The following is a 22,344-nucleotide window of genomic DNA, read 5'->3' on the forward strand; positions in this document are numbered from 1 at the left end:
TTAGGACATTTATTAATTTATGAGACAAATACCTACCTATGCCAAAAATATAATAAGGTTTGTTCATTTGTGCGATACATTGTTCATTTCTGTTTTTTATTTCTCCCTTTTATCCTAATTACAGTACGCGCAATTTAAGGTTATAGTTAACTAAATTTAACCAAATAATTTGATCTAAAATGTAAAAATAATTTAAGTTAACTTAAAATAAAATAATTTTAAAAAAGATGTAAAGACTGTATCAAAAAGTAACTACATTTGTATGATGTGCTTACAAAACGATTTTATTAAATTAAATTAAATTAAATTAAATTAAATAAGAGACAGAATATCCTTAGTTTTAACTTTTTTTTCTCCCCGTTCCTCCTAATTGTAGAAGGTACAAATCAAGGTAATTGTAGTCAACTAAAAGTAACAAAATGACAAAAACAAAAATGTAAAAAATAATTTTAGTTAGACTTAAACTAAAATAAAAACAAAGAGTTAACAAAAATGACCAATTTCTGAAAAATCCAAAAGTACTTTAACCCTTGTGTGACAGTTTGTACATTTTTGTTTTGAGATATTGTGTTTTCTTCCTTTTTACCATGCATTACAAATACTATTTTTTAAATTACCAGTTCATCTTGATGGGGAAAAAACAGCCACATAGTCACAAAAGTTGGTGAAAATGTTGTATTGCCCATAAAAGGGTCCTTATACAATTATGCACAAGATTTATCCTGAATAAACCCAGAGAGAAAGATTTAGGATTGATAGGCCATTGAATAATTTTGTGATGTTGGCTGTTTGACTTTACTCTGCATTGTCTTTTTATCAAAATAAGTAAATTAACCTCCTGAGACCTGAGCTTGTGTTTGGAATGCATTCTAAAATTTTCTCCCATCCATTTGGGGTCAGTTGGTCTTGCTAAGTATAAAACCTAAGCCATGTCTTTGAACAGAAAGTATTTTTAAAAAAAATCATGTCTGCATATGTGGAAAATAGACCTCTCTTACTGCATAATACAAAACTAGACTATTTCTTTACATTTAGGAAGTCATTCTGTCAAAGTATATGGGTTTTTTCGACTAAAACTTGGAGGTATTAGAATTTTTTAATGAGAGATTTTCAAAACAAAATGAATCCTCCAAAATGTCAGAGACATTACCAAAAATAACTTTTTAAAAATCAAATAAAAGGACCATTGAATAGTTCCCAAACACTTTGGTGAAACTTTTCCGAAGTTGCCCAAATATTTGAATATAAATTCCCAAGAGATATTCCCCCCAAATGTATGGAAAATTTCTAAACATATTCCTCAAAATTTCGTTCATTTCAGGAAAAAATCAAAGGAAATTCCCCTCAAAATTTCCCATTAAATAAAAATAAATAAATAAATAATACAAAAAAATCATTCCAATTTCCATCTAAGTACCAAAACATTCAAAGGACCCCCAAACCTTTGAAAAAACAACAAAAAAATCCTTCATATCAAACACTTCAAAAAATACAAACATATCCCCCAAAATAATGATAATTCCTGACAATTCTTAAGCATTTCTCCCAACATTCCAAGCAATTTACTTAAATTTTTATGGAAATTCCTGAAAATTATCCAAAAACTTTACATAATAGAATTTATAGTTATTTTGTAAATGCCCTAATGTAATGTCATCATACGTACATGAAGGGTGTTAAAATGGAGGTTAACATGAAACGAATCATCGTTTCGAAAAGCATAGGGATTTACCTCCTTTAAGAAAAAAAATTTATCATGATCCCTTGAACCTTTTGCATGCACTGCTGAAAATATGTTATTTAATTGCGCTACAAAATATACGATGTCGTGTTGAAGTGAAGTTATTCCATTGTAATTTATAACTATTATTTAATGCAAGCCCAGGTATTATTATCGAATCATCCTTCAAATTATTTACATGCTAATTAAATATAAAAAATATTGTTTAAATCTAAGTTGTAGTAGTAGTTGTGGTCAGGTTGTGTCTTTGTCTCCATAACAACGTAAGGACTCCCCCTACTGACTGTCGTCACTGTTCACAGAGCTGCAGCACATCCTGAAGTGAAAGAATCAGCACTATATTTATGATTACTGTTTTTAATCCTGAAAAGAAGTACATGGGTTAGGAGAGGACGCAGGGATGGAGGCTCTTCATACTCAAGGCATCTGGATGGCTGAAAGACTTCAGCAGAGGACGAAAAGTCACCAGGATTCATGGCTGCTCGTTACACATCTGGGAGATCCTAAAGCAGCATTTCTGCTCGTCTTTCCCTTCACATATTTCTTCAACAAACGAGCTGGAGTCGCAGTGATCTGGGTAGCAGCTGTAACCGAATGGTTGAACCTGGTGTTTAAATGGTAGGTTAAGAGGATACGTTATCTGGGGGGGGGATCGTTTTATTTTCCTCTTGGCTGTTACTAGCATGCTAGCATATTGCTAACTGTCCTTTCGACATACATAAAGTATTTTACGTCGAGCAGATACAGGGACAAAGGTTATCTAGTTTAAAAAAAAATTTAAACCAAAGTTTGAAGCAGTTTTATATTTTATTCTGTTGACGTCGCAGCTTCCGGGATGGTGAAGACAGTCCGTTTGCGCTGTCCGGCGGCAAACATGTGCCAGCGGAACTTTTTATTCCTAGTACAATCGAGGTCATTTGGGGGGGGGGGGGGCTTGGGGGTTAATGAGAAACGTGTATATATGCGACGGAAGAGTGTTAAGAAAGTAAAAATATGAGAATCATCAGCGTATTAGGAATTGATATGACTCATATATAGTAAACCTGTCTATAGGGTTAGGGTTAGAATCAAATAGGTGTGTCTGTAACTTATCATTACTGTTTTGATAAAGTATTTATCAGTCACTATACAACCACCCAAAGAAAATAAGATCAATAATATCTTGCATTTTTTTCTAACGGAAATGAAATAAGATAATCATACAGATGACGATGAAATTATTAGCTTTAAAAAAAATTTCCTGAGTCAGCGTGCTCAGATGTCAGTGGTTGTCATGTCCAATGTATGTAGGTGACCTGTGGCTCCTTTCCCTGCGTGTCTCTCCCCTACTCTTTCATCCTTGTTTAAAGGCATAAACATCCTAGTTTTATTTTGGATGCTTACATATCTTACTTTTCACACAAAAATAAAATAATTCACAAAAGCAACCAGGATCTAAATTCTTACTTGATCTTCTTTCTTCATGATTCCTTCATGTTAAGGAGATTCCCAGTTCCAGATGCACTGAAGCAACCCCCCCAGCATGTTACTCCCACCGTTGTGTTTCACTGTGGGACATGGTGTTCTTTGGGGTTTTACGCCTCTCCCTTCTTCCTGCAAACATAAGCATTGTCTTTAGGGTCAAAGAGCTCTAGTTTGGTCTCATCTGACCAAAGGACTTCCAGTATGCATAATCTTTCCATACTTCAGTCTGGTTTGAAGGCGTCTCTTCTTCTGCAGAAATTTTTCTTGATCTGCAATCTCATAGGCCATTCCTGTGCAGGGCTCTAGTGATCGTCCTCTTTGAGACTAAAATTCTCGACTTGACTAAGTCATTCACAAGTGTCATGGCAGTTGTCCTGGGGTCTTTAGACCCATCTGCCTCTGCCAGACTTGTTCTGGACTGTGTGGCTCTCTCTGAATTTCTTGATGATAACACTCACTCCAGTTCTTGACACTTGGAAATGCTGTGATAACTTAATATATTCTCCTGCTTTGTGAGCATCAACAATTCTTTAATTCAAGTCTGAACTGATTTCTTTTGTATATTTTGCCATGATGCTTCCTCCAGTGACAGCTCAAACCCTTACTGAAGTTTTGATACTGTGTAAATTAAAAGATAAGCCTCAAATTTAACTTTATTTGACAAGTCTTGAGCATTACAAAGTTAAAATACATCATTGCACAACAGTGATTTGTGCTATAGCCAAACAAAAAGTAAATTCTAAAGGGGCCTGATAATGTTTAACAGCACTTGGGTAATTTTAAATACAGTACATAAATACAGTACAGTGCTAACATTAATAAACTAAGATTGGGTTGAATTTCTGCCTACAACCTTGGTGTATAGGATTTTTTTTTCATCATTGAAATGTAAGTTTTTTGACAAACACTACCTTAGTCTCTGCTAGAATTACTTTAGTATTTCTGATTCAGATTCTAGTCATGATGTTTATCAGTCTGGTACAGCAGGTGGCAGTATGCACCTTTATGACTGTTGAATAAAGAAGCACTGCTGTATATAATGTGTTGTGACTTTAATTTCTCCCAGGATGCTGTTTGGAGAAAGGCCCTTCTGGTGGATAGGTGAATCAGGTCTGTTTGTTACCAAGCAACCCCAAGTCCAGCAGTTTTCCTCCACCTGTGAGACCGGCCCAGGTGAGAAGTCCTCAAAGAGAACCCACATCATGTATCATTCATTCACAGAACATTTGACTCACTGCAGAGTCAGAGCTGTAACGCAGATGTCTGTGTCTCAGGCAGTCCGTCGGGACATGCGATGGTGACGGCGGCAGCCTGGTGGGTTGTGATATCATCGCTAGGCTCGTATATGTATTCACGTACACACAGGTACTCTCATGGGAAGTTTAAAAAAGCTGCTTTGGATTTTGAAGTGTACTAATAAAGAAAACAGACGATAATAAAGCTGATTTATTTGATCTGTCCTTCTCTTTGTGCCTTCAGTTTGATGCTATCAGCTCTTCCTTACCTGCTCTATGTGATGATGCTCATCGCAGTTGGACTCTCCAGGATCTTCATCCTTGCCCACTTCCCACATCAGGTCATCGCTGGCTCCATAACAGGTCTGAAAACAGCTGTAAACTAAAGCTGAAACTTCAAGTATTGCAATTAATATTAAAATACAGTGCCATAAATAGGTATTTACCCCCTTGGATACCCTTTTATTGATTTTAAAAATCAGTCATGGTCAATATGATTTTTTACAAAGTAATGTCAACTAAATAAAAATATGTGAGGTAAAATAAGTGACATCAAAAATATAACACAGACGTCCAGCCAGCTGGTGCTAGTAGTCTCATAATTAGTGAAATGGGGATATCCTGAGTGCAGTAAATGTGTCAAAAGTGATTGCAATGTAAAGACAGCTGTGTTTAGAAGGCCCAGTCACTAGTTTTTTTTAGTATTCCTGGCTACCATTACATCATGAAGACAAAAGAACACTCCAAGAAACTCAGAGAAAAAGTTATTGAAAAGTATAAGTCAGGGGATGGATACAAAAACATTTCTCAGGCATGAAAAACCAGAAGGAATATGGTACATGTGTAATCCACCAAAATCAGGCCGTCCCCACAAACTGAGCAAGAAGGAGACTAGTGAGAGAGGAGACTACAGGAAGGCCTGTATAGGTGGAGGGTAAAATGAATGTGACAAAACACAGGAACATGCTGGAGGACAATTTCATGTCTTGTCTTGTTTGAAATTCTGCTTAATGTCAGAGCACTTTGTAAACCTCTGTTTTTAAAGGTGCTATACAAATAAAGTTATTATTATTATTCAGTCTGCAAGAGAGCTACAGCTTGGGAGAAGATTTATTTTTCAGCAAGACAATGATGAAGCATTAGGTAAAAAAAATCAATACAGCATAGTATCGTGATAGCATGGCTATATTTGGTTTCTTGCTAATATGAACTGAGTCTGTGATACTGGATAAATAGCATCACTTGCTTTTCTGTCCACTTGATGATGCTGTTGTACCCTTTTTCCAGTGACGTTGGCAGAGTTGACAGTCATACAGCAGGAGAAAGTTAGTACAACCAGTATGGCAGCACCAGCTGCTACCTACACACAGAAATGCTTTAAAGACAACAAGGTGAATGTTCTGGAGTGGCTGAGTCAAAGCCCAGACCTCAATCCAACAGAGAATTTGTGGCTGGAGTTGAAAAGGCCTGTACATGCACGATCCTCATCAGAGCTTGAACGGTTTTGCAAAGAAGAATGGGGTAAAATTGTGGGGTAAAACTGTCCAGAACCTATCCACACAGACTCAGTGTTGTGATTGCAGCTAAAGGTGCATCTACTTAATACTGACTTGACAGAGGGTGAGTATTTATGCACTTATGTACCTTACATATTTTTATTTCATTGACATTACTTTAAATCAAAAGTCTTAAGACCCCCAATGTTTGATGATTTATTGGTTTTAATAACCTAAAACTGCCGGCACACTGCATAAATTTACTTGCAATGTGAAATACTCTTTATTTCACTCACAGGTCTTTTAGTTAAACCTGTGACTGAAGAAAAACTTTTAAATAGTTTTCATAATTTCAGATACTTTTCAGCATCATTTAATAACTAAAAAGTGTATCTTTTTTAGACAGATGTATTGAAAATAATTAAAGTATCAGAAGTTTTACAACTTTAATATCTTGATATAGTCGATTTCCTGGTCAAAAAAAGCAATATGGGAAACATGAATTTGTAAAACAATCTTTTAGTATTGGCTTCTTTAAGTTGTTCTATTAAGTTGTTTGAAATTTCAGAGTAAATCTATGGCTGTCTCAGTTAACACCAATCAAAATATAGCCATGTGAACAAAGAGAGCCTTTAGATCAGCCTTACTCAACCCTGCTCAACCACAGAGCCAAATTGTTGAAAAATACCTTAGCAAGAGCCACAATCTAAGTGGTGAAAAGTGGCAAATATGGGTTAAAGTGGCAATAAAAAGAAGTTAAAGGGGGCAAAATGGTCAAAAAGCAGCAAAAGGGGGTGAAAAGGGGCAAAGTAGGCATAAAATGCTAAATATTGGGTCAAAAGTGAAAAATGGGAGAAAGGGGCAGAAAGGGCAGAAATTTGGGTGAGAAGTGACACAAAAATGAGTTACCAGTGACAAAAATGGTCTAAAAGTTGAAAAAACATGACAAAAAATGAGAGAAAAGTAACTAAAATGGGAAAAAACAGCAAAGAGTAGCAAAAATTTAAGAAAAACTGGCATTTAAAGGCAAAAGGCAGCTTAAATGAGTGAGAAGTCGCAAAAAATGCAACAAGCAGGATAGAAGAGTCAAAAACTGGGGAAAAAGGGGCAAAAACTGGACAACAGTGGCAAAAAAGGGCAAAAAGTAGCTAAAAGAAACGGCAAAAGTGGGCTTAAAGCGGTAAAACTGGATTCAAAGTGGAACAAAATGAAAAAAAATGGGCAAATGCATATAAGGGCAATGGAAATCTACAGACATAAAAGAAATGTTGGCAATTAAAGTCAACTGATAAGTGTGGAAAACAAAATGATTCTTGTGATTTACCATGGATAACATCTGAGGTCAAAATTTCCCTTTTTTAAGGTTTTGTAGGGGATAACATTTCAAATTAAGGCACAAAAGAGCCACAGATCATCACAAAAGAGCCACGTGTGGCTAAAGAGCCACACATTGAGTATCACTGCTTTAGATAAAGGTGTGGAAAATGTCCTGCAGATAAGTATGTGCAATTTTTGCACATTAAAATAGACATACAGTGCTTAACAAATTTATTAGACCACACTAACCCTAACCAAAGGAAAGTTTATGCCACAGCTGCCCTAAATTAACAGCATCGGTAATTATCAAATCATTTTTTGTTTCTGCAATGGTTAATACACCAATATGTAGAAGCTCTTTAACCAAAATAATATTTTTAATGCTAAAATGTAATTATAATTGTTATCCATGAATTTTTCAAATTTACTCATTTACAAAAAAGCTGAAAAAATATTAAAGCACATTAGTATTTCTTGATTAATATATCAAATTATAGTTATTTACTTGCATTCCTGAACAGAAAAATCAGTTTTAGTGGTTGAATGTTATGCTTGATTAATTTCTGACTTCTCTGAGAAGCCCAGTGAGCCAGCTCAAATTTAGATGAATTCAGTTTGAAATTCCCCATTCCTGTTCAATGGTAAAATGTGGAGAGCTGACTGAAAGTGACAGAGTCCACATTAAAGCACTTCATGATGCAGCTGTAGCATAAACCTTACTTTGGGTGGTGGTCTAATAGATTTGTTAAGCACTGTATGTTCTCATTTTCTAACTAATGACTGGAAGATTTGGCGTCATAAAGGTCATCAGGTACATACATGATATTTTTAAACATATTAAATTGTTTTTATCAGGTTTCATTCTTGGGATCATTCTGAGCCACAGAGTACCAGAAGGGCGCCCCCTGCTGTTCTTCTTCAGCCTAAGCTTTGGTCTGATGTTCTGCACTGTGACGCTGCATGCTGGACTGAAGCAGCTGGGAATCGACCTCTCCTGGTCAGCCTTTTAGACGGATATTTCTATGTGCATAAAGGAGTCTGTGGTGCATAAAAGGCCCTGTGATGTGTGTTTATTATTTTCTTATCTACTCCTCAGGTCTATCCCTTTGGCAAAGAAATGGTGCAGCCATGCAAAGTGGATCCGTTTGGACACCGCCCCCTTCTCCTCCCTGACGCGAGACTGTGGCGCTCTTCTAGGTTTGGGGCTGGCTCAATACTGGAGGCCAGGCGGTTTCTCTCTGCCTTGGGCTGCTCGAGCTTTATCTCTGGCCGTTTCCTCCATGGGTCTGTATCATGTCAACCGTCTGCCACTCCCAGTCCAACCTCAAGGCCTTTTCTACGGCCTGTTCTTTGTCAAGTTTGTCCTCGTGCCTCAGATTGTCATGGTGCTTGTGCCGGGACTCATTCACCTTTTCACCCACAAAAAGAAAGACTGAGACGAGATCATTTTATCCTCCAGGAACTACAAGTCACTCCTCATCACTGTGTTAACACTTAACATGTCTGTTTAATGTTGGCTTGTCTTATGGGTCAAGGCTGTACATAGTTAAATCATTTTATTTTTTCCACACATCAGCTAGAAAGAGTCTTCTGTGTTTGCCTTTATTTGTTTTACTTTTATATGACAGGACTTGGTATCTGACTGTATCAGACGTTTAACTGCTGCGTATTTGCAGTAAATCTATGTACTGTAATGGTTCTAAGTGCTCTAAATACTGCAGTATTTTTGGGAAATAGTTAACTTGTGACTTTGGGGCTGTGGCTGGAGTTTTTTTCAGTTCTGTGCATCATAAACTATGATGCATGACAAGCCTGCTTTTGAATGTTGTTGGAATTTCTTGATTTTTTTTTGCACTCACTTCAACAACTTTCAGCTCTCAGACCTTAAACGTGTTAAGGATTTTGTTACTCTGTTTACAAAGAGGTATTTCACTGTGGTCTGAGGTCAAAAAGTTTTGAAGGTGTTTACAGTGTCCAGGTTTTCATTTACAGTTCAAATGCTCTGATTCTATGTACCTATCTTTATCTCTGATTACATGTAATAAGGTTGAGCAGAGTCTACTGATTCATCTTTCCACTCCTGTAACATTGTTGCACTAGTGATTGACACTCAGTGACCAAAAAGGATTAAATCATTTTGCCTGGCCTTCTTGTTTGTCAGTACCTGGAGCCTACATTACCCACAATGCAATTAAACCATCAATTGTTCAGTTCGTAGATTTTGATGTGCTATGTTTGTAGAGTTGACACCTTACTGAAGTTATAAACTTCAGTACAATTCTAGTAAATATCACAACACCATGACAACAAAAAGAAGACCTGTGCCTTCCATAGCAAAATGATCAGATCATAATAATAATTTGGAACAGGGCATTTTGAGGTTTTTTAATTCTGAAAAAAAAAAAAAAGTTATCATTGGGATGTTTGTTCAACAAGATATGAATTATGCTTTAACAGTTGATAATTTAAAAATTATCGTTAGCTAATATGCTAAATTTGATGAAGTCACAACCTACCATTAACAAATTATTGACTGCTTTGTTTCTCCTGGGTTAAGCAGAATTTTGTTCACCTGAATGTAAAGTCTTTCCCTATGAAGTAAATTTTAGCTTTTCTATTAAATTTGAAGAGGATTAAGTCACAATCTACCCAATTAACTAATGATGAACTAAAATCATGTGGACCTTGTTGTGAAGTGTTACCATCTACCATCCTTGTAATTCAATTATGAATCCAGAAAACAGCCCCCTCTTGTGGTCACACTGGTGCTAAAACAAAGGTCAACAGATGAACTTTAATGGGAATTCTTTTAACACTTTAACCTCCTGAGGCCTGAGCTTTTGTTTGGAATGGAATTTCTCCCACTTATTTAGGAAACGTAGGACCTGATAAGTTAAAAAGTTCAGCCTTGTATTTGAAGAAGAAGTAGTATGATCAAAGATGATGAAGGTCCTGTTTCTGCAGAAAATCCAGCACTGGATCAGTTTGAGAGCAGACATGTTGGCGGTGTGTCGATCAGTTGTTGGAGGTCTTCAGTCTGTCAGAAATGGTGTCAGTCATTGAGAGAGAGATGGTGGAGTCTGTTTCCTTCTTTTCCTGATGATGAACCACAAGGTCTTGTTAAGGTTGAGCATAAAAGTAATTTCTACTAAAAGTTCAGAATTTCTCGTCAAGTTTCCTTTTCAAAATCCAAATTTCAAAAAAATTACCCCAAATTTCTGTGAAAATTAAACTTAAACTCTTAAGTTTTAAAAAGTCTATGATAAATAGAATGTTTGAAGAAAAAAATCTTCAAATATTCATCAAATGTTTCAATGAAACTTTATCATGAAGCCTAAACGTTCCAATAGAAAATGTCCCAAAAAGTTCCATGTAAATTTCCTGAAAATTTTCAGTAAAATTAGCCCAAATTCAAAGCAAATTGGCCCTGAAATCTGAAATCAAATTCTTATAAATATATACATTACTGAAAAATTTCATGAAAATGAGAGAAAATCTCCAAAACCGAACCTATTTTTCTGAAGTTTTCTTGTAAAATTTCAAACACCCCCCCACTCCATTCTCAATTAAATTCCCCAAAATGTACAAATAAATCCCAAATTTCCCTGAAAATACCCATTTTTTTTAAAGCACACACCCCCACACACATAAAACACACAAAATGCAAAAAAAAATCTAAACATTTTCTGTCAAATTTCCCAAAAACCTATGAAAATGCCCCAAAAATTGAATGCAAATTTCCCCCAGAACTTCCTGTGAAAATACTTTAAAAAATTAAATGAAATTCCCTTAAAACATCCAAACAAATTCCCTTAAATTTCAAAGGAATCAGACAAAATTTTGGAAACATATTTCTAAGTCTTCCATAAGAAGTACCCCAAAATGTCTCAATTCATTAAATGTTTCAGGGAACTTTATCAAAAAGCCTAAGTATTCTAATAAAAATCCCCCAAAATTCTGTGTAAATTCCTAAAAGTCTTTAAGAAATTTCCCCCAAATTTACCTTTAAATTTTAAATCAAATTCCCAAATTTATTTATCACCCCAAAATGAATTCTTCCAAACATTCTAACAAACTCACTGTCATTTTCATGAACACTGAAAATTTCAAGCACATTCCCAATTAAATTCCCCCAAATTATGAATAAATTTCCTAAATTTCCAATAAAATACCAACAATTTTCTAAATTCCCAAGAATAACAACTACATTTCTCAAATTCCCATGAAAATGCACAAAAAAAAATTGAATGCAAATTTTCACAAGTCTAATGAAACTTCCTAAATTGTTGATGAAAATACTTGAAAGTTTTCAAGCTAATTCCCCTAAAAAATCCCCCCAAAATCCCCTAAATTTTCAAGGAATTCAACAAAAATTCTAGTTCCCAAAACATATACATTACTCAAAATTCTGACAATGAGAGAAAATTCTCCAAAACATCCAAACAATTTTCCCACATTTATATTCAGAGTTCCCAAGTTTCCCTGAAAATACCTTCAAAAAATTAAACTCAAATGATTTAAAATGACCAATACTTTTCCATGAATATGCCTGTAAATTTCCAGACCAATTCCCCAAACAAATTTCCTAGCCTCCCTTAAAAACGCAAAAACTAAGGAAGAAAAAACAATTTAAAAAATAGAGAAAGAAAAATCAAAGCAAATTTCCATGACAGTGCTTGGAAATTGCCAAACAAATTCTCTAAAACTTCCTTGAAAAGCTTTTAAAGTTTCAAAAAAAATTGTGTCAACATTTCATGCAAATTACTTAAACTTCAATTGAGGTTCTGGGAAATTATGTCATAAATGCTAAAAGCAGAAATGATCATTATGTTGTAGGAAAAGCCAAATGTAATCCGTACATGCAGGATCTCGAGGTTTAAATGAGACAAAATGCAAAAGATCACCTTATAAAGCAGCATTTTAAATTCTGTATTGGATTGAATGATGTGCAGAAGTTTGTTATTGTCTAAATGGTTTTATGGATCAAAATAATAAAAATGAGAGAATTAAAGTCGACTTTACCTTTTAGATGATCATTAAAATAAATGACGGACATGCAGGGCGTGTTTCAGTTGTAACCATTTATAAATATGTTCTTTTTTTCCAATACATAGGTTTGACTGTACAGATTACAATCAGTTATCATGAGATAAAAACACATTCTTTTTTATTGTTTTTAATTAAACTTTTATCACAGCGATCTGAAAGCTCACATTTACAGACAAGAGAACTCTGCTCAGCAAGCAAACACATTAAAATAAAATCAAAAAAGAACTGCTCGCTTTTGCCTGGTGAGGTTTGAAGGAAAATGATGAGGATCGTTCAGGGCTTAGCAGTCTCCTTATATCACACACCAGAGCCAGAACACTGCTATACATGTTTCCGCTGGAGCTCATGGAAAGAATAGAACATGCATCGGACTATTTACAGCAAACTAATATACACACACAGCTTAAACCATACACCCTCTGGTTTAAATTAAGTATAGTACAGGTTATACCTTCATTTCTGTAAAGACAAGCAGGGCGTCTCTCTGGGAGGAGCAGGAGGAAGAATCCCTCTTTAGATATTCTTTAGCAGAGAAAATAAAATTAAAGGTTACAGACAAATGGTCCATAACTTTCCCCACATATACAAATAACTTGAATATTCTTATTATTCCACTTTCTCTTCACTTTTTTGCAGTAGATTTGACTTTATGTTAACATGTGTGCACACCAGTGGATTAGACTGGTTAATTTAGACTTCTATGGATAGAATATTTAAATAGGATGTATTGAACCTGCGCTGGACTGAGAGGAATATCTGAGTCAGTATTTACATCTTGTGCTAGAAACTCTATACATCTTCACCAGTTTAAAAACACTGTTTGCTCTTCATATTGTCATTCATCACTGCTTTGTAAATCATAGAAGCGTCTCATGATAGTCTGGTATCAGAGGTTAGCGATCACACACCCACTTTCTCCAACAATCATAACAACAAAGTAAGTAAAATTACATAAAGTGCACCCTTAGTTAAGAACTTAACAGGCATTTTTAGTGCAGAAGTGGCGGAATAAAAATGCATCGTGGGTAAAAAGAAAAGGACAGAGTAATGCAGGAGAAAGGGGAACGTTGGTAACAGTGGTCGTGTATGCATTTGCTTGCTTTTAATCGCTGAGCACTGTCAATGTTAACCCATCTCTGACGTGTAAACTGTACGTTCTCTCTCTGATGAACTTACAGTGACCTTCTGAACGGAGGAGGGACAAAGGCCAACTTTGAGTCTCAAGTGCCAAACACTAAAACAAACCTAGCACAGGATTTGGTATTACAGCAGTGCTAAACTAGTTTTACTAATAAAATGTTTCATTCCTTCAGCTATCGCTCATGAGAAGCTTTAGGACTTCTGCAGAGTGACCACACGAGCCTGGCCAAAGCTGTGTCTGCTGTTTCTTTGACTTTTAACATAGCTGATGGAGCAGTTAACAGTGAAAGCTGATTAAAAGAAGAGGGCTGTTTGGTTGAATATGCCTTAAAATGATGTGATATTGCAGACTTTACACTGGTTTAACAGGATGATTGGTGATACAGTACAGATAATAAAAACAGAGTAAAAAAATATCAATGAAACCTCTCCAATCAGATGGAGGCAGGTGACAAAGTCACAAACATGATGTTAAAACATGGGTGCAGGGGCTGTGTGCAGCAGTTTTTCTGATCTTGCTCAAGTATTCAATCACCAGCTTAAGGCTTGATTCTCAAAAGGTGTGCAAATCAAGACAGTGTGGACACATTGGTGCCAATTGGGCCATATCTTTTGGAATATTTCTAAAATAAACACAGTCTGGGTAAATATTTGCTCAACTCTGTAGATGGCATGAACCAGAGCCAACAAATCTTAGAGAATGGGTGAAATTGTAGCCAAAACATACAAAGAAGCCACTGCAAAGAAGTGGGAGAAAGTTGTTGTCTTTATTACTTCTTGGCTCATCCATGTTGTTTTGCTTTGTGAAGGGTGAAATGCATCTTTTTACCCTCTACATACAGTTTGGTGTATATTAAAGATGCACTGACAACATTTTTTTTCAAGCCAAGTACCAGTTCTACATTTGAAAACTTGACAACTAGGGATGCATGATATTAGACTTTTGCCAATATCTGATATGCTGATGTTTCACAACTCATTTCAGGGAATGTTGATCTACAAATTTTTTTTTTTTTTAATAGCAAAAACCACCTAGTGTCTCCAGTGCAAAGAGAGGTGGAGTCAAGCGGCACTGAGAGAGGAGCAGGAAAGTAGCTGTATTTTATTTGGGGCTTCATTCAGCATTCAGGGTTCACGGTGGTCACCCTTAAGTGTGTGGTGCAGTAGGAAACCACCTATACCTGACGGTACAGTTGTACATTTTGATGAAATTTAAGACTAACTCATGATTCATACCATAGGCGGAGTGTGGGAGTGGCTCATGGGGCTTAAGCCCTGAATGTCTTCTTAGAAATGGTTAAAAACATGTTGCTTATGTTTGCTACAATAGAAAAATGCAAAAAGAAATAAGTGCTCGACAGCTGGGCCTGGGTGATCACAACATGGAAATTTGATTCTTAAAAGTCAAGCATAACTTAAATGTTTTTTCACCAACTGCTACACTCATTGCAGTTAAAAAAAGTACTTATAACACTGTTATGAAAATACATTTTCAGCCTTTATGTGAATAAATAAATATCTGTAATCCCATATGTTGCTTTTTATGTTTGAAAATCCAAAGTTAAAGTTGTAAACTTTTACACCAGATTGAGAAAATAAATATGCAAGTGCTGCGGATGTTTTTTTAGGCTGAGCTGCATCATTTTGCCAATATGATGCACAGATTTTTTTTTAGCATTTTGATCCTAAATTTGTGTTTTAAATTGCATATAAATAGGGCATACAGCTGCCAGATAACCAGAGACTTTCTGGGTAAGCCTCCCTCTGGACCGTCCTTCGTTTGGGCTTAGCCCTGGATATTTAACATGTCTGGCTCTGGCCCTGATTCACACTGCCAGTGATATATCAGATAAGATAGAAGTTGTCATATTTAACTTTTTAATCTAATATCTACTGATTCCAATATCATGCATCCCTAAGTATAACTTTATATGTTGCTCAACCTTCCTTATGACTAGCAGCACAAATGTGTACTGCTTTATTTTCATCCATTGCTGTTCATGTTGAAATATTAACAAACTACGGATATGGCAACAACCTCATCTATGTACTCAAACAATGAATCTAACAAGATTCATTATTTGAGTACATAGATGATGAATCTAACATAATCCTGATTACAGCATGCTTTTATGAGTACTACACCTACTTAGACTTGAAATTGGCATTGGTCATTGTGCATACCCAGTTTAAATATGTTTATTTCACTAGGAAAAAGATTTTTTCTTTTTTTTATTTGATGTATTTTCATTGATTAATTTCACCCGACAACACAGCTTTTTTTGCTTGTTGATTGATTGTTTTAAGCAGAAATTGCCAAACATCATAATGTTGATGTTGCAACTCCAATGGAATGGTTTTCTGCTTTCCCAGGGGGGTTGAAATCATCCTTTCTATGATGCAGGTTTTCCAGATGTATTTATTGTGATTTATTATGTAAAGTCATGTATTTTTAAAGTACTATCTAAAATCAGAAAGAAGGTCCATGTTTCTTGAAAGCTTGTTTTCATTGGGGAAAGAACAGCGATGAGCAACGCGAGTGAGGATGCCATCCATCGTAGCACTGAATTGAATTGTGAGACCTGTGAAGACACACAGCCCTAGTAACTGAAACCTTGTGGGTTTTAAACCAAAAAGACATTTTTAGTCCTCATTGTAGACTTTGGGGACTGATAGTTCTATTCTCTGACATTCAAAAGAAGCAAAACCAAAATTTTTCAGGTGATTAAAAAATGTTAGTTGCAGTTAGGAGCTATTGCAGCATTGTAAGTATCTTTTTTGCATTAATTTACAATAAAATCTGATTTATTCAGAGAAAGTCGAGGTAATAAAAGCGTTCAAAGTTGGTCAATGTCCCTCATCCCTCACCCTGATCTGATTTCCGTATGACACAAAGGCAGGGTTAACAGAATACAATTCAAACGCAAACTATGTTTCATTTCTATGTACAATATATAACTTAATTATAAATATTGTCATTTTTCTCTAAGTACTGAGTTGTTGAGCCATTTGTATTTTCTGAGCAATGTACAGTATTGAACATATAGTATTGTATTACATAGAATAGAGCCTACAAGCAACCTTGGTTAAGAGCACACTTTGAAAGAACAGAAGATGGATACAGAGTCCACGAGTAGAGTCCGATGATTCGTACTTTCACTCTCATAGTTCCACCCATCGTGTTCACCTGTGGGAACGTTGTGCCTCGCATCGTTTTGGAAGTGCGCGGGTCTTTGATTCAGAGCGTAGGACCCTCCTGTTCTCCTCCGTGTGTGCAGAATATGATAATGAAATAATCGTTCTCTCTGTTTTGTTTTTTATTTCGTGTCTAAACCCTACGTGTGTGTGCCAGCGGTGTGGTTTCTCTCTCTGGTTCTGTCTCTCGTGAGTTCTTTGACATGAGTTCGTCGGTGTCACACACACACAGGGTGAGCTAAATATTTTCCTGTTTTCATTCACAACAACATCCACGTCCAACCGACCAATCACAGACCTGCAATCACACATTCGACTCCACAAAAGGTCTCTTTGGTTTGATGGGGGAGGTGGGGCCTTGGGTCCGGGAGTCACGGGAGAGCTGTCGGTACATGTTGTCCTGGTAGGCCTGCGCCACAGGCAGAGTCCTTGCCACTTTCACGTCCGGGTATGTGGGCACCTGGCTGACCCGCTCCAGGATGTCCCCTCCGTTGCCACCGCCACCACCACGGGAGCCGTTGGCCAGCTTGCCCAGCGAAGGAGGCTGAGTCTGGGTGTAGTAGTCCTCTTCCAATAGGTGTCCGTTTTGGGCGTTGTTGGTCTTGTTGTAGTAGGCGATGTTGCCTAGCGAGGCAGGGGGGCTGTAGGTGGAGCCTTGCTGGACCAGCTGGCCGGGGGAGGTGGGGCTGATGGCGGAGTCCATGGACGTCATGGGCCTGGAGCGTGAAGGCTGGTGCAGGTACTGCTGAGTCCGTGCCGTCTTGTCTATGATGCCCATGAAGGGGGTGTTCCTAGAGCGGGTGGTCTCGCCTTGATACAGCCCCCCGCCGCCCTGAGAAGGAGAGATGGGGGACATGTCGTCACAGGCGCGCTCGTACGTGGCCTGGAGGGGAATTTCCATCTGCTGGATGGACAACGACGGCATGAAACCTGGCGCTAAATTTGTAGTGGACCCAGTTGAGATGTTGTTACTGGACGGGGAGAATCTGAGGCCAACGCTCTGAGAGTGGATTAGGGGCCGAGGGGTGGGCACATGCTGTTTCATCTCAGTAGTGTTGGCACTGACAGGACGCCGCACCATATGGGGGATCTCAGGAGAGCCCAGCTGGCAGGGGGGCATGGCGTTGGCGCGTTCCAATACGTGTTCTGACACTGGGTAGTAGGCGGCGGACTGGCTGCGACTGATCTGAGGGGTCTGGCTGTAACGGATGCCCCCCGGGCCCCCGCTGCTGGCGCGGTAGGCAGAGGAGGGGCGCTGGGGTAGCTCGTCCTTCAACAGGCTGGACTCCATTACCCCTCCTCGGCCGCCGTGCTGACAGAGGGCCCCAGAGCTGAGGCTGGCCTGTACCTGGGGCATGGACCGCCCATCCAGGGAGGGCTGGTACACCAAACGGCTCTCCACGTCCACTGATCCTCCCTGGTACCGGCCGCCCATCGAGTGTCCCATCTGGCTCCCGTACATGCTGTTCCCCATCACATTGCTGGGCTGGTTTGTGCGGACAATCTGGGCTATGGATGGCTGCAGACGGAGGCCTTGGGCTTGGTGGTGCTGCGAGGACAGAGAAGGCTGTGAGCTGAGCTGGAATGAGCGCTGGCTGCTCATCTTGGAGAGGGGGGACTTGGGTCGACCGGGAATCTGCTCTGTCTGGTAGCGAACAGGTGATCCGGACTGGGACCTGTACAGACAGACGCTCTCTAGAGGTGGACTTGCTCTGTACTGAGCAGCCCGGCGTAACGGTGAAGGCGGCGGGCTCTGATCGGCAGTACCCAGAGGAGGCGAACTGTAGCCATATGACTGCTGGTGCACAGGGGAGGTGTGGGGGGGGCTGTGGCGGTAGTGGGAGTTCTGGTGTGTTGGGGAGAGGGAGGGTGACGTCGGCTGGTACGATCCACGGGTCGGGGAGGACATGGAGGATGAGGTGGGGTGATACTCGTAGGGCTGACCCATTGGAGATCCTCCACCTAGGTAGATCTGATCTGGATGTGTGGGGGACAGCGGCGGGCTCTGAATGATGGGGAGGCTGGAGGGATTGGAGAGACCTTCAGGTGGAGGCAGACCCACTGACATGGCCTCCAGCTCCTGCTCCAGGTAGTCCTCGTCCTCAAACAAGTCCTGGACAGGCTCCATGTCTTCTAATCGAGGCTCTGGGGGAGGAGGGAGAGGCATGGACAGGGACAGGGATTCCTCGTCTTCAGGGGGAGGCGTAGGAGGAGGGGAGGGAGGAGGCTCCAGCTCCAGTTCCTGCTGCTGGTGCTCCTCCTCACTGAGCTGGTGACACTCCTCCTTCACCCTCTGCAGCAGCCGCTGGATCTCTCGGTTGTTTGGGCACTGCTTTATGGCTTCATTCAGGTCCTCTAAGGCTTCAGGAAATTGTCTGGAAACAAGAGAATCTCTTTCAGTTATAGGAGCAACGTCATGCTTGTTGAGTATCAATAAAAAGAGATGAATAGAGGTAGAAAAACATGACCTTTATCCTTAAGTTTTCATTTATTTTTTGGCTTTTAAAGATCATTTGGTGTAGAAGACATTGTTACAGTCAAGGGGTTCATGACCAAAAAGGAAGCAAACATAAAAATAGTATAATAATATAATGATGGTAAAAATAACATTTATTAATATCTTTTTTTACAACTTCTTCTTTCAACAGACTTGATGATAAAAATAAAATATTTTTCAATTTGGGGGAATGTAACCCTTTAAATGCTAGTTTAAGTGCATGATTGTAATTTAGATACACAAAAAGAGAAATATTTTTTATATAGAACATGCAAATTTGATTTTCTTGAAAGGGATTATCCTTGAATATCTTAATAATGAACAACAGCTTTAATTGTTATGCATTAGAATTTTTGGGATTTTAAGATTTTAAAAATTGTTACACAGGGTGTAAATGGCCAAAAATGGACACCATACATAAACAGCAGTAAAAATAATATACCTTAATTTTTTTTTGCAAATTTCTTGCATTTTTTTTTAAACCAATATCAGACCTGATCATAAAAATCAAATATTCATTTATATTCAGGATTTTAACCCTTTAAATGCCAATTTAAGTGCAAATTGCACTGCACTGTTTTTTGTCATGTAAAAAGGTGCAAAAAATGAATTATTTTTCATACACTATATATAAACTGGTTTTCTTTGCAGGGAATTATCACAGCCTTGATTATGTAAAAATAAGACACATCTTTGATTTTTATGCCATTTAAGATTTTAATTAAATGTATTTTAATAAATTGTTATAATAGAAAACCTATAAAAAACCAGCAAAAGAAACATGCCATTTCTGCTAATGTCAAATATGTGAATTGGCTTAAATTTGGTGACAAACAGGAAAAACTGCAAATGTAAAGCACTGACTCTAGAACGAAAACCTGATATCACAAAATGCATATTTTTCCTGCAGGACTGGAGGGTCAGAAATTGTGTTTTTAATGGGTTTCAATGGGACATTTCTGGTCACGAACACCCTGACCGTAGACAAAAAGTGTACAGAGCTTACCCTAATGGATGTTGTTAACTTAGACAAAATAATCAAAAAAGAAAAAACAAAAAATACCCAAAAAGCATAAGACAAACACGTACGAAAGATGTTTGAGCCTGAAACATAAGCTGAGGGAAGCAACATTCCATCAGTGTTAACAAAGAACTGAGAACAACAAACCCAGGGGGAGTTTGACTTCACTCTTTTTTAGGAAGCCATGTTTCAACAATATATTTCCATGGGAGATCTTTGATGTTTTTTGTAAAATTAATTTTAAGAATTTGCATGTTATCAAACCACATATATCAGTGGTTCTCTACTGGTGGGTCAGGACCCAAAAGTGGGTCACAGAGCTCTTTTTAGTGGTCGCAAATTTACTTATGGTTCTTTCAAGTGCTTTTGTTTAAGTTTTTGATGGCAGAAAGGAACTACAAATTGCTTTACAGTTTTTTTCCTTGAATATTAAATTTTTGTTGTGAATTTAACCAAACTAGGAAATTTTCACAATATTTTTTTTAAGGAAACTTTGGGTAATTGTCTCATTTTTTTAATATACATTTTCCCAAGAACTATTATTATAATTTTTGGTAGCCCTCTCTGGGACTTTTCCGCTAAACCAAAGAAAATTTCACAAGGAACAAGGGACTTTCAGGACCTTTACCAGAACCTTTCAGGAATCTTCTCCAGTAGTATCTGAAGAACTTTCAGTGGAAACGTTGAAAATCTTTTATCTAATAGATCAAACTGATTGACAAACATATCAGAAATTTGGTTCCCCATTTGTCATTATGGAACCTGTGGTGAATCCAAAGGCCAGACCAGTTGAGAACCACTGACTTATATCAAATCATGCCTGTATGTTTTGTGACAGCTCCTATTTGCTTTTGCTTACTTGTACATCTCTTAGGAGAGGTTTTGTTTGGTTAGGTTGTGATTTATGTTTATGATCGATGCACCTGTTTAATAGATGAATATTTACGGATGCCTTGCTTTCAGGTACCATCCTGATTTGTCTTATTTAAGACCTCTCATTCTATGTGTCTTCATTATTGGAGGAATATTAAATATTGGGTATAAACTATAAATACTCTGCCTTGAGAATGGCTCTCGCCTGATTTATATGTGTAAATAAAATAAATGTAGAAACCAGTAGAGAGACATTTAAATACACATATAGGAGAGTTTTAAAAGGTACCTGCTGCTTCGCTTGGCTCGTGCCCTGGCATAGTATGCCTCGTAAGATTTTGGTTTCAGTTCAAGTGCCTTTGTAGCGAACTCTTCAGCCATCCCAAAGTCCTGCAGAGATTGAGAAGAGAACACAACAAGGAGAGGATTTAGTAAAACAGCTTCATCTTCAATCTATTCTGATGTATTGTACTTTTTTGTTTGGTTATCAAATTTGGTAAATGTTTAAAAAAGGAAAATGAAAAGAACAGGCACAGTGACACTTTGGCCTTTCTCTCCTTCACTTACGTTCATTTTCCTCCGACATCGGGACAGATTGAGGAAAAGAGAAACTTTGAGCTCCCTGAATGTCTTGAGGTCCTCGCTGAAGCCTTCGCGTGGAAACTTTTTGAGGGCATACTGATAACGCTGTGCTGCCTCCTTCACCTTCCCCTTCTGTTCGACAAACAGACACATGAATGGTTATCCTTACTTTCTCACCAAAACACAAAGTGACTCACAGTACAAACTTAATTTACACCATCACCACAGCATTTGTTCGGACTTTACTCTCAGTGTGAGCTCATTCACAGCTAAGGGAGTCTCATTTTCACTGTTGTTTAACTCTGAAAGCCTTTTATCTGTCCTACTTTACATAAAATACTTCTAGATCCCGTGGATTTACAAAAGATTTCTCTCATGTCTGGGGTTGATTGCTTTCTTGATGCCAGTATTTTGTCCAACAGTGACAGAGATGTGATTTTGTAGGTAATCCAAAATGTTATTTCAAAGTTTTCATTTCCTGGAAATGACTAACAAAGAGTTTATGACTCACTCTGCACACAGGGAGGTTATTAATTTTGCTTCTAATCAAACACTCAGTTTTTTAATGTCCCTCAGCCGTGATGCACACAGATGATGAGCTTCTGCCTTTTGATAATTTGTATAATCAGCCCTTAGGCTTGTGCAAATGCCAATCACTTTCTAAAATAAGCCACATCCTATCTTTATGGTGTTGTTGGAAACATAAAGAAGCAGAATCAAACAGCTCTTTACAT

The 22,344-nt window shown here is 37.9% G+C and overlaps 2 protein-coding genes across 7 annotated transcripts in view; one reads left to right on the top strand and one right to left on the bottom strand.

The window, feature by feature from the left end:
* Positions 1 to 2,020: 2,020 nt before the first annotated feature.
* On the top strand, positions 2,021 to 9,442 carry g6pc3 (glucose-6-phosphatase catalytic subunit 3). The gene is made up of 6 exons (XM_041815848.1): positions 2,021 to 2,359; positions 4,272 to 4,378; positions 4,480 to 4,570; positions 4,685 to 4,803; positions 8,109 to 8,250; positions 8,350 to 9,442. Exons 1-6 carry the CDS (start codon positions 2,142 to 2,144, stop codon positions 8,687 to 8,689), a joined length of 1,017 nt encoding a protein of 338 aa, XP_041671782.1. The 5' UTR covers positions 2,021 to 2,141; the 3' UTR covers positions 8,690 to 9,442.
* A 2,892-nt stretch (positions 9,443 to 12,334) lies between these two features.
* tanc2b (tetratricopeptide repeat, ankyrin repeat and coiled-coil containing 2b) overlaps positions 12,335 to 22,344 on the bottom strand; it is a 312,489-nt gene continuing 302,479 nt past the window's right edge. For all 6 annotated transcript variants that reach the window (XM_041815330.1, XM_041815329.1, XM_041815328.1 and 3 more), the window contains 3 exons: positions 21,596 to 21,742; positions 21,318 to 21,418; positions 12,335 to 19,012 (listed from right to left, as the gene is read on the bottom strand). In XM_041815330.1, coding sequence (XP_041671264.1) covers positions 16,942 to 19,012; positions 21,318 to 21,418; positions 21,596 to 21,742 — 2,319 coding nt within the window. In that variant the 3' untranslated portion in view covers positions 12,335 to 16,941. The remainder of the gene's footprint in view (positions 19,013 to 21,317; positions 21,419 to 21,595; positions 21,743 to 22,344) is intronic.

Source organism: Cheilinus undulatus, linkage group 20, assembly GCF_018320785.1.
Source record: "Cheilinus undulatus linkage group 20, ASM1832078v1, whole genome shotgun sequence".
Classification (NCBI taxonomy): domain Eukaryota; kingdom Metazoa; phylum Chordata; class Actinopteri; order Labriformes; family Labridae; genus Cheilinus; species Cheilinus undulatus.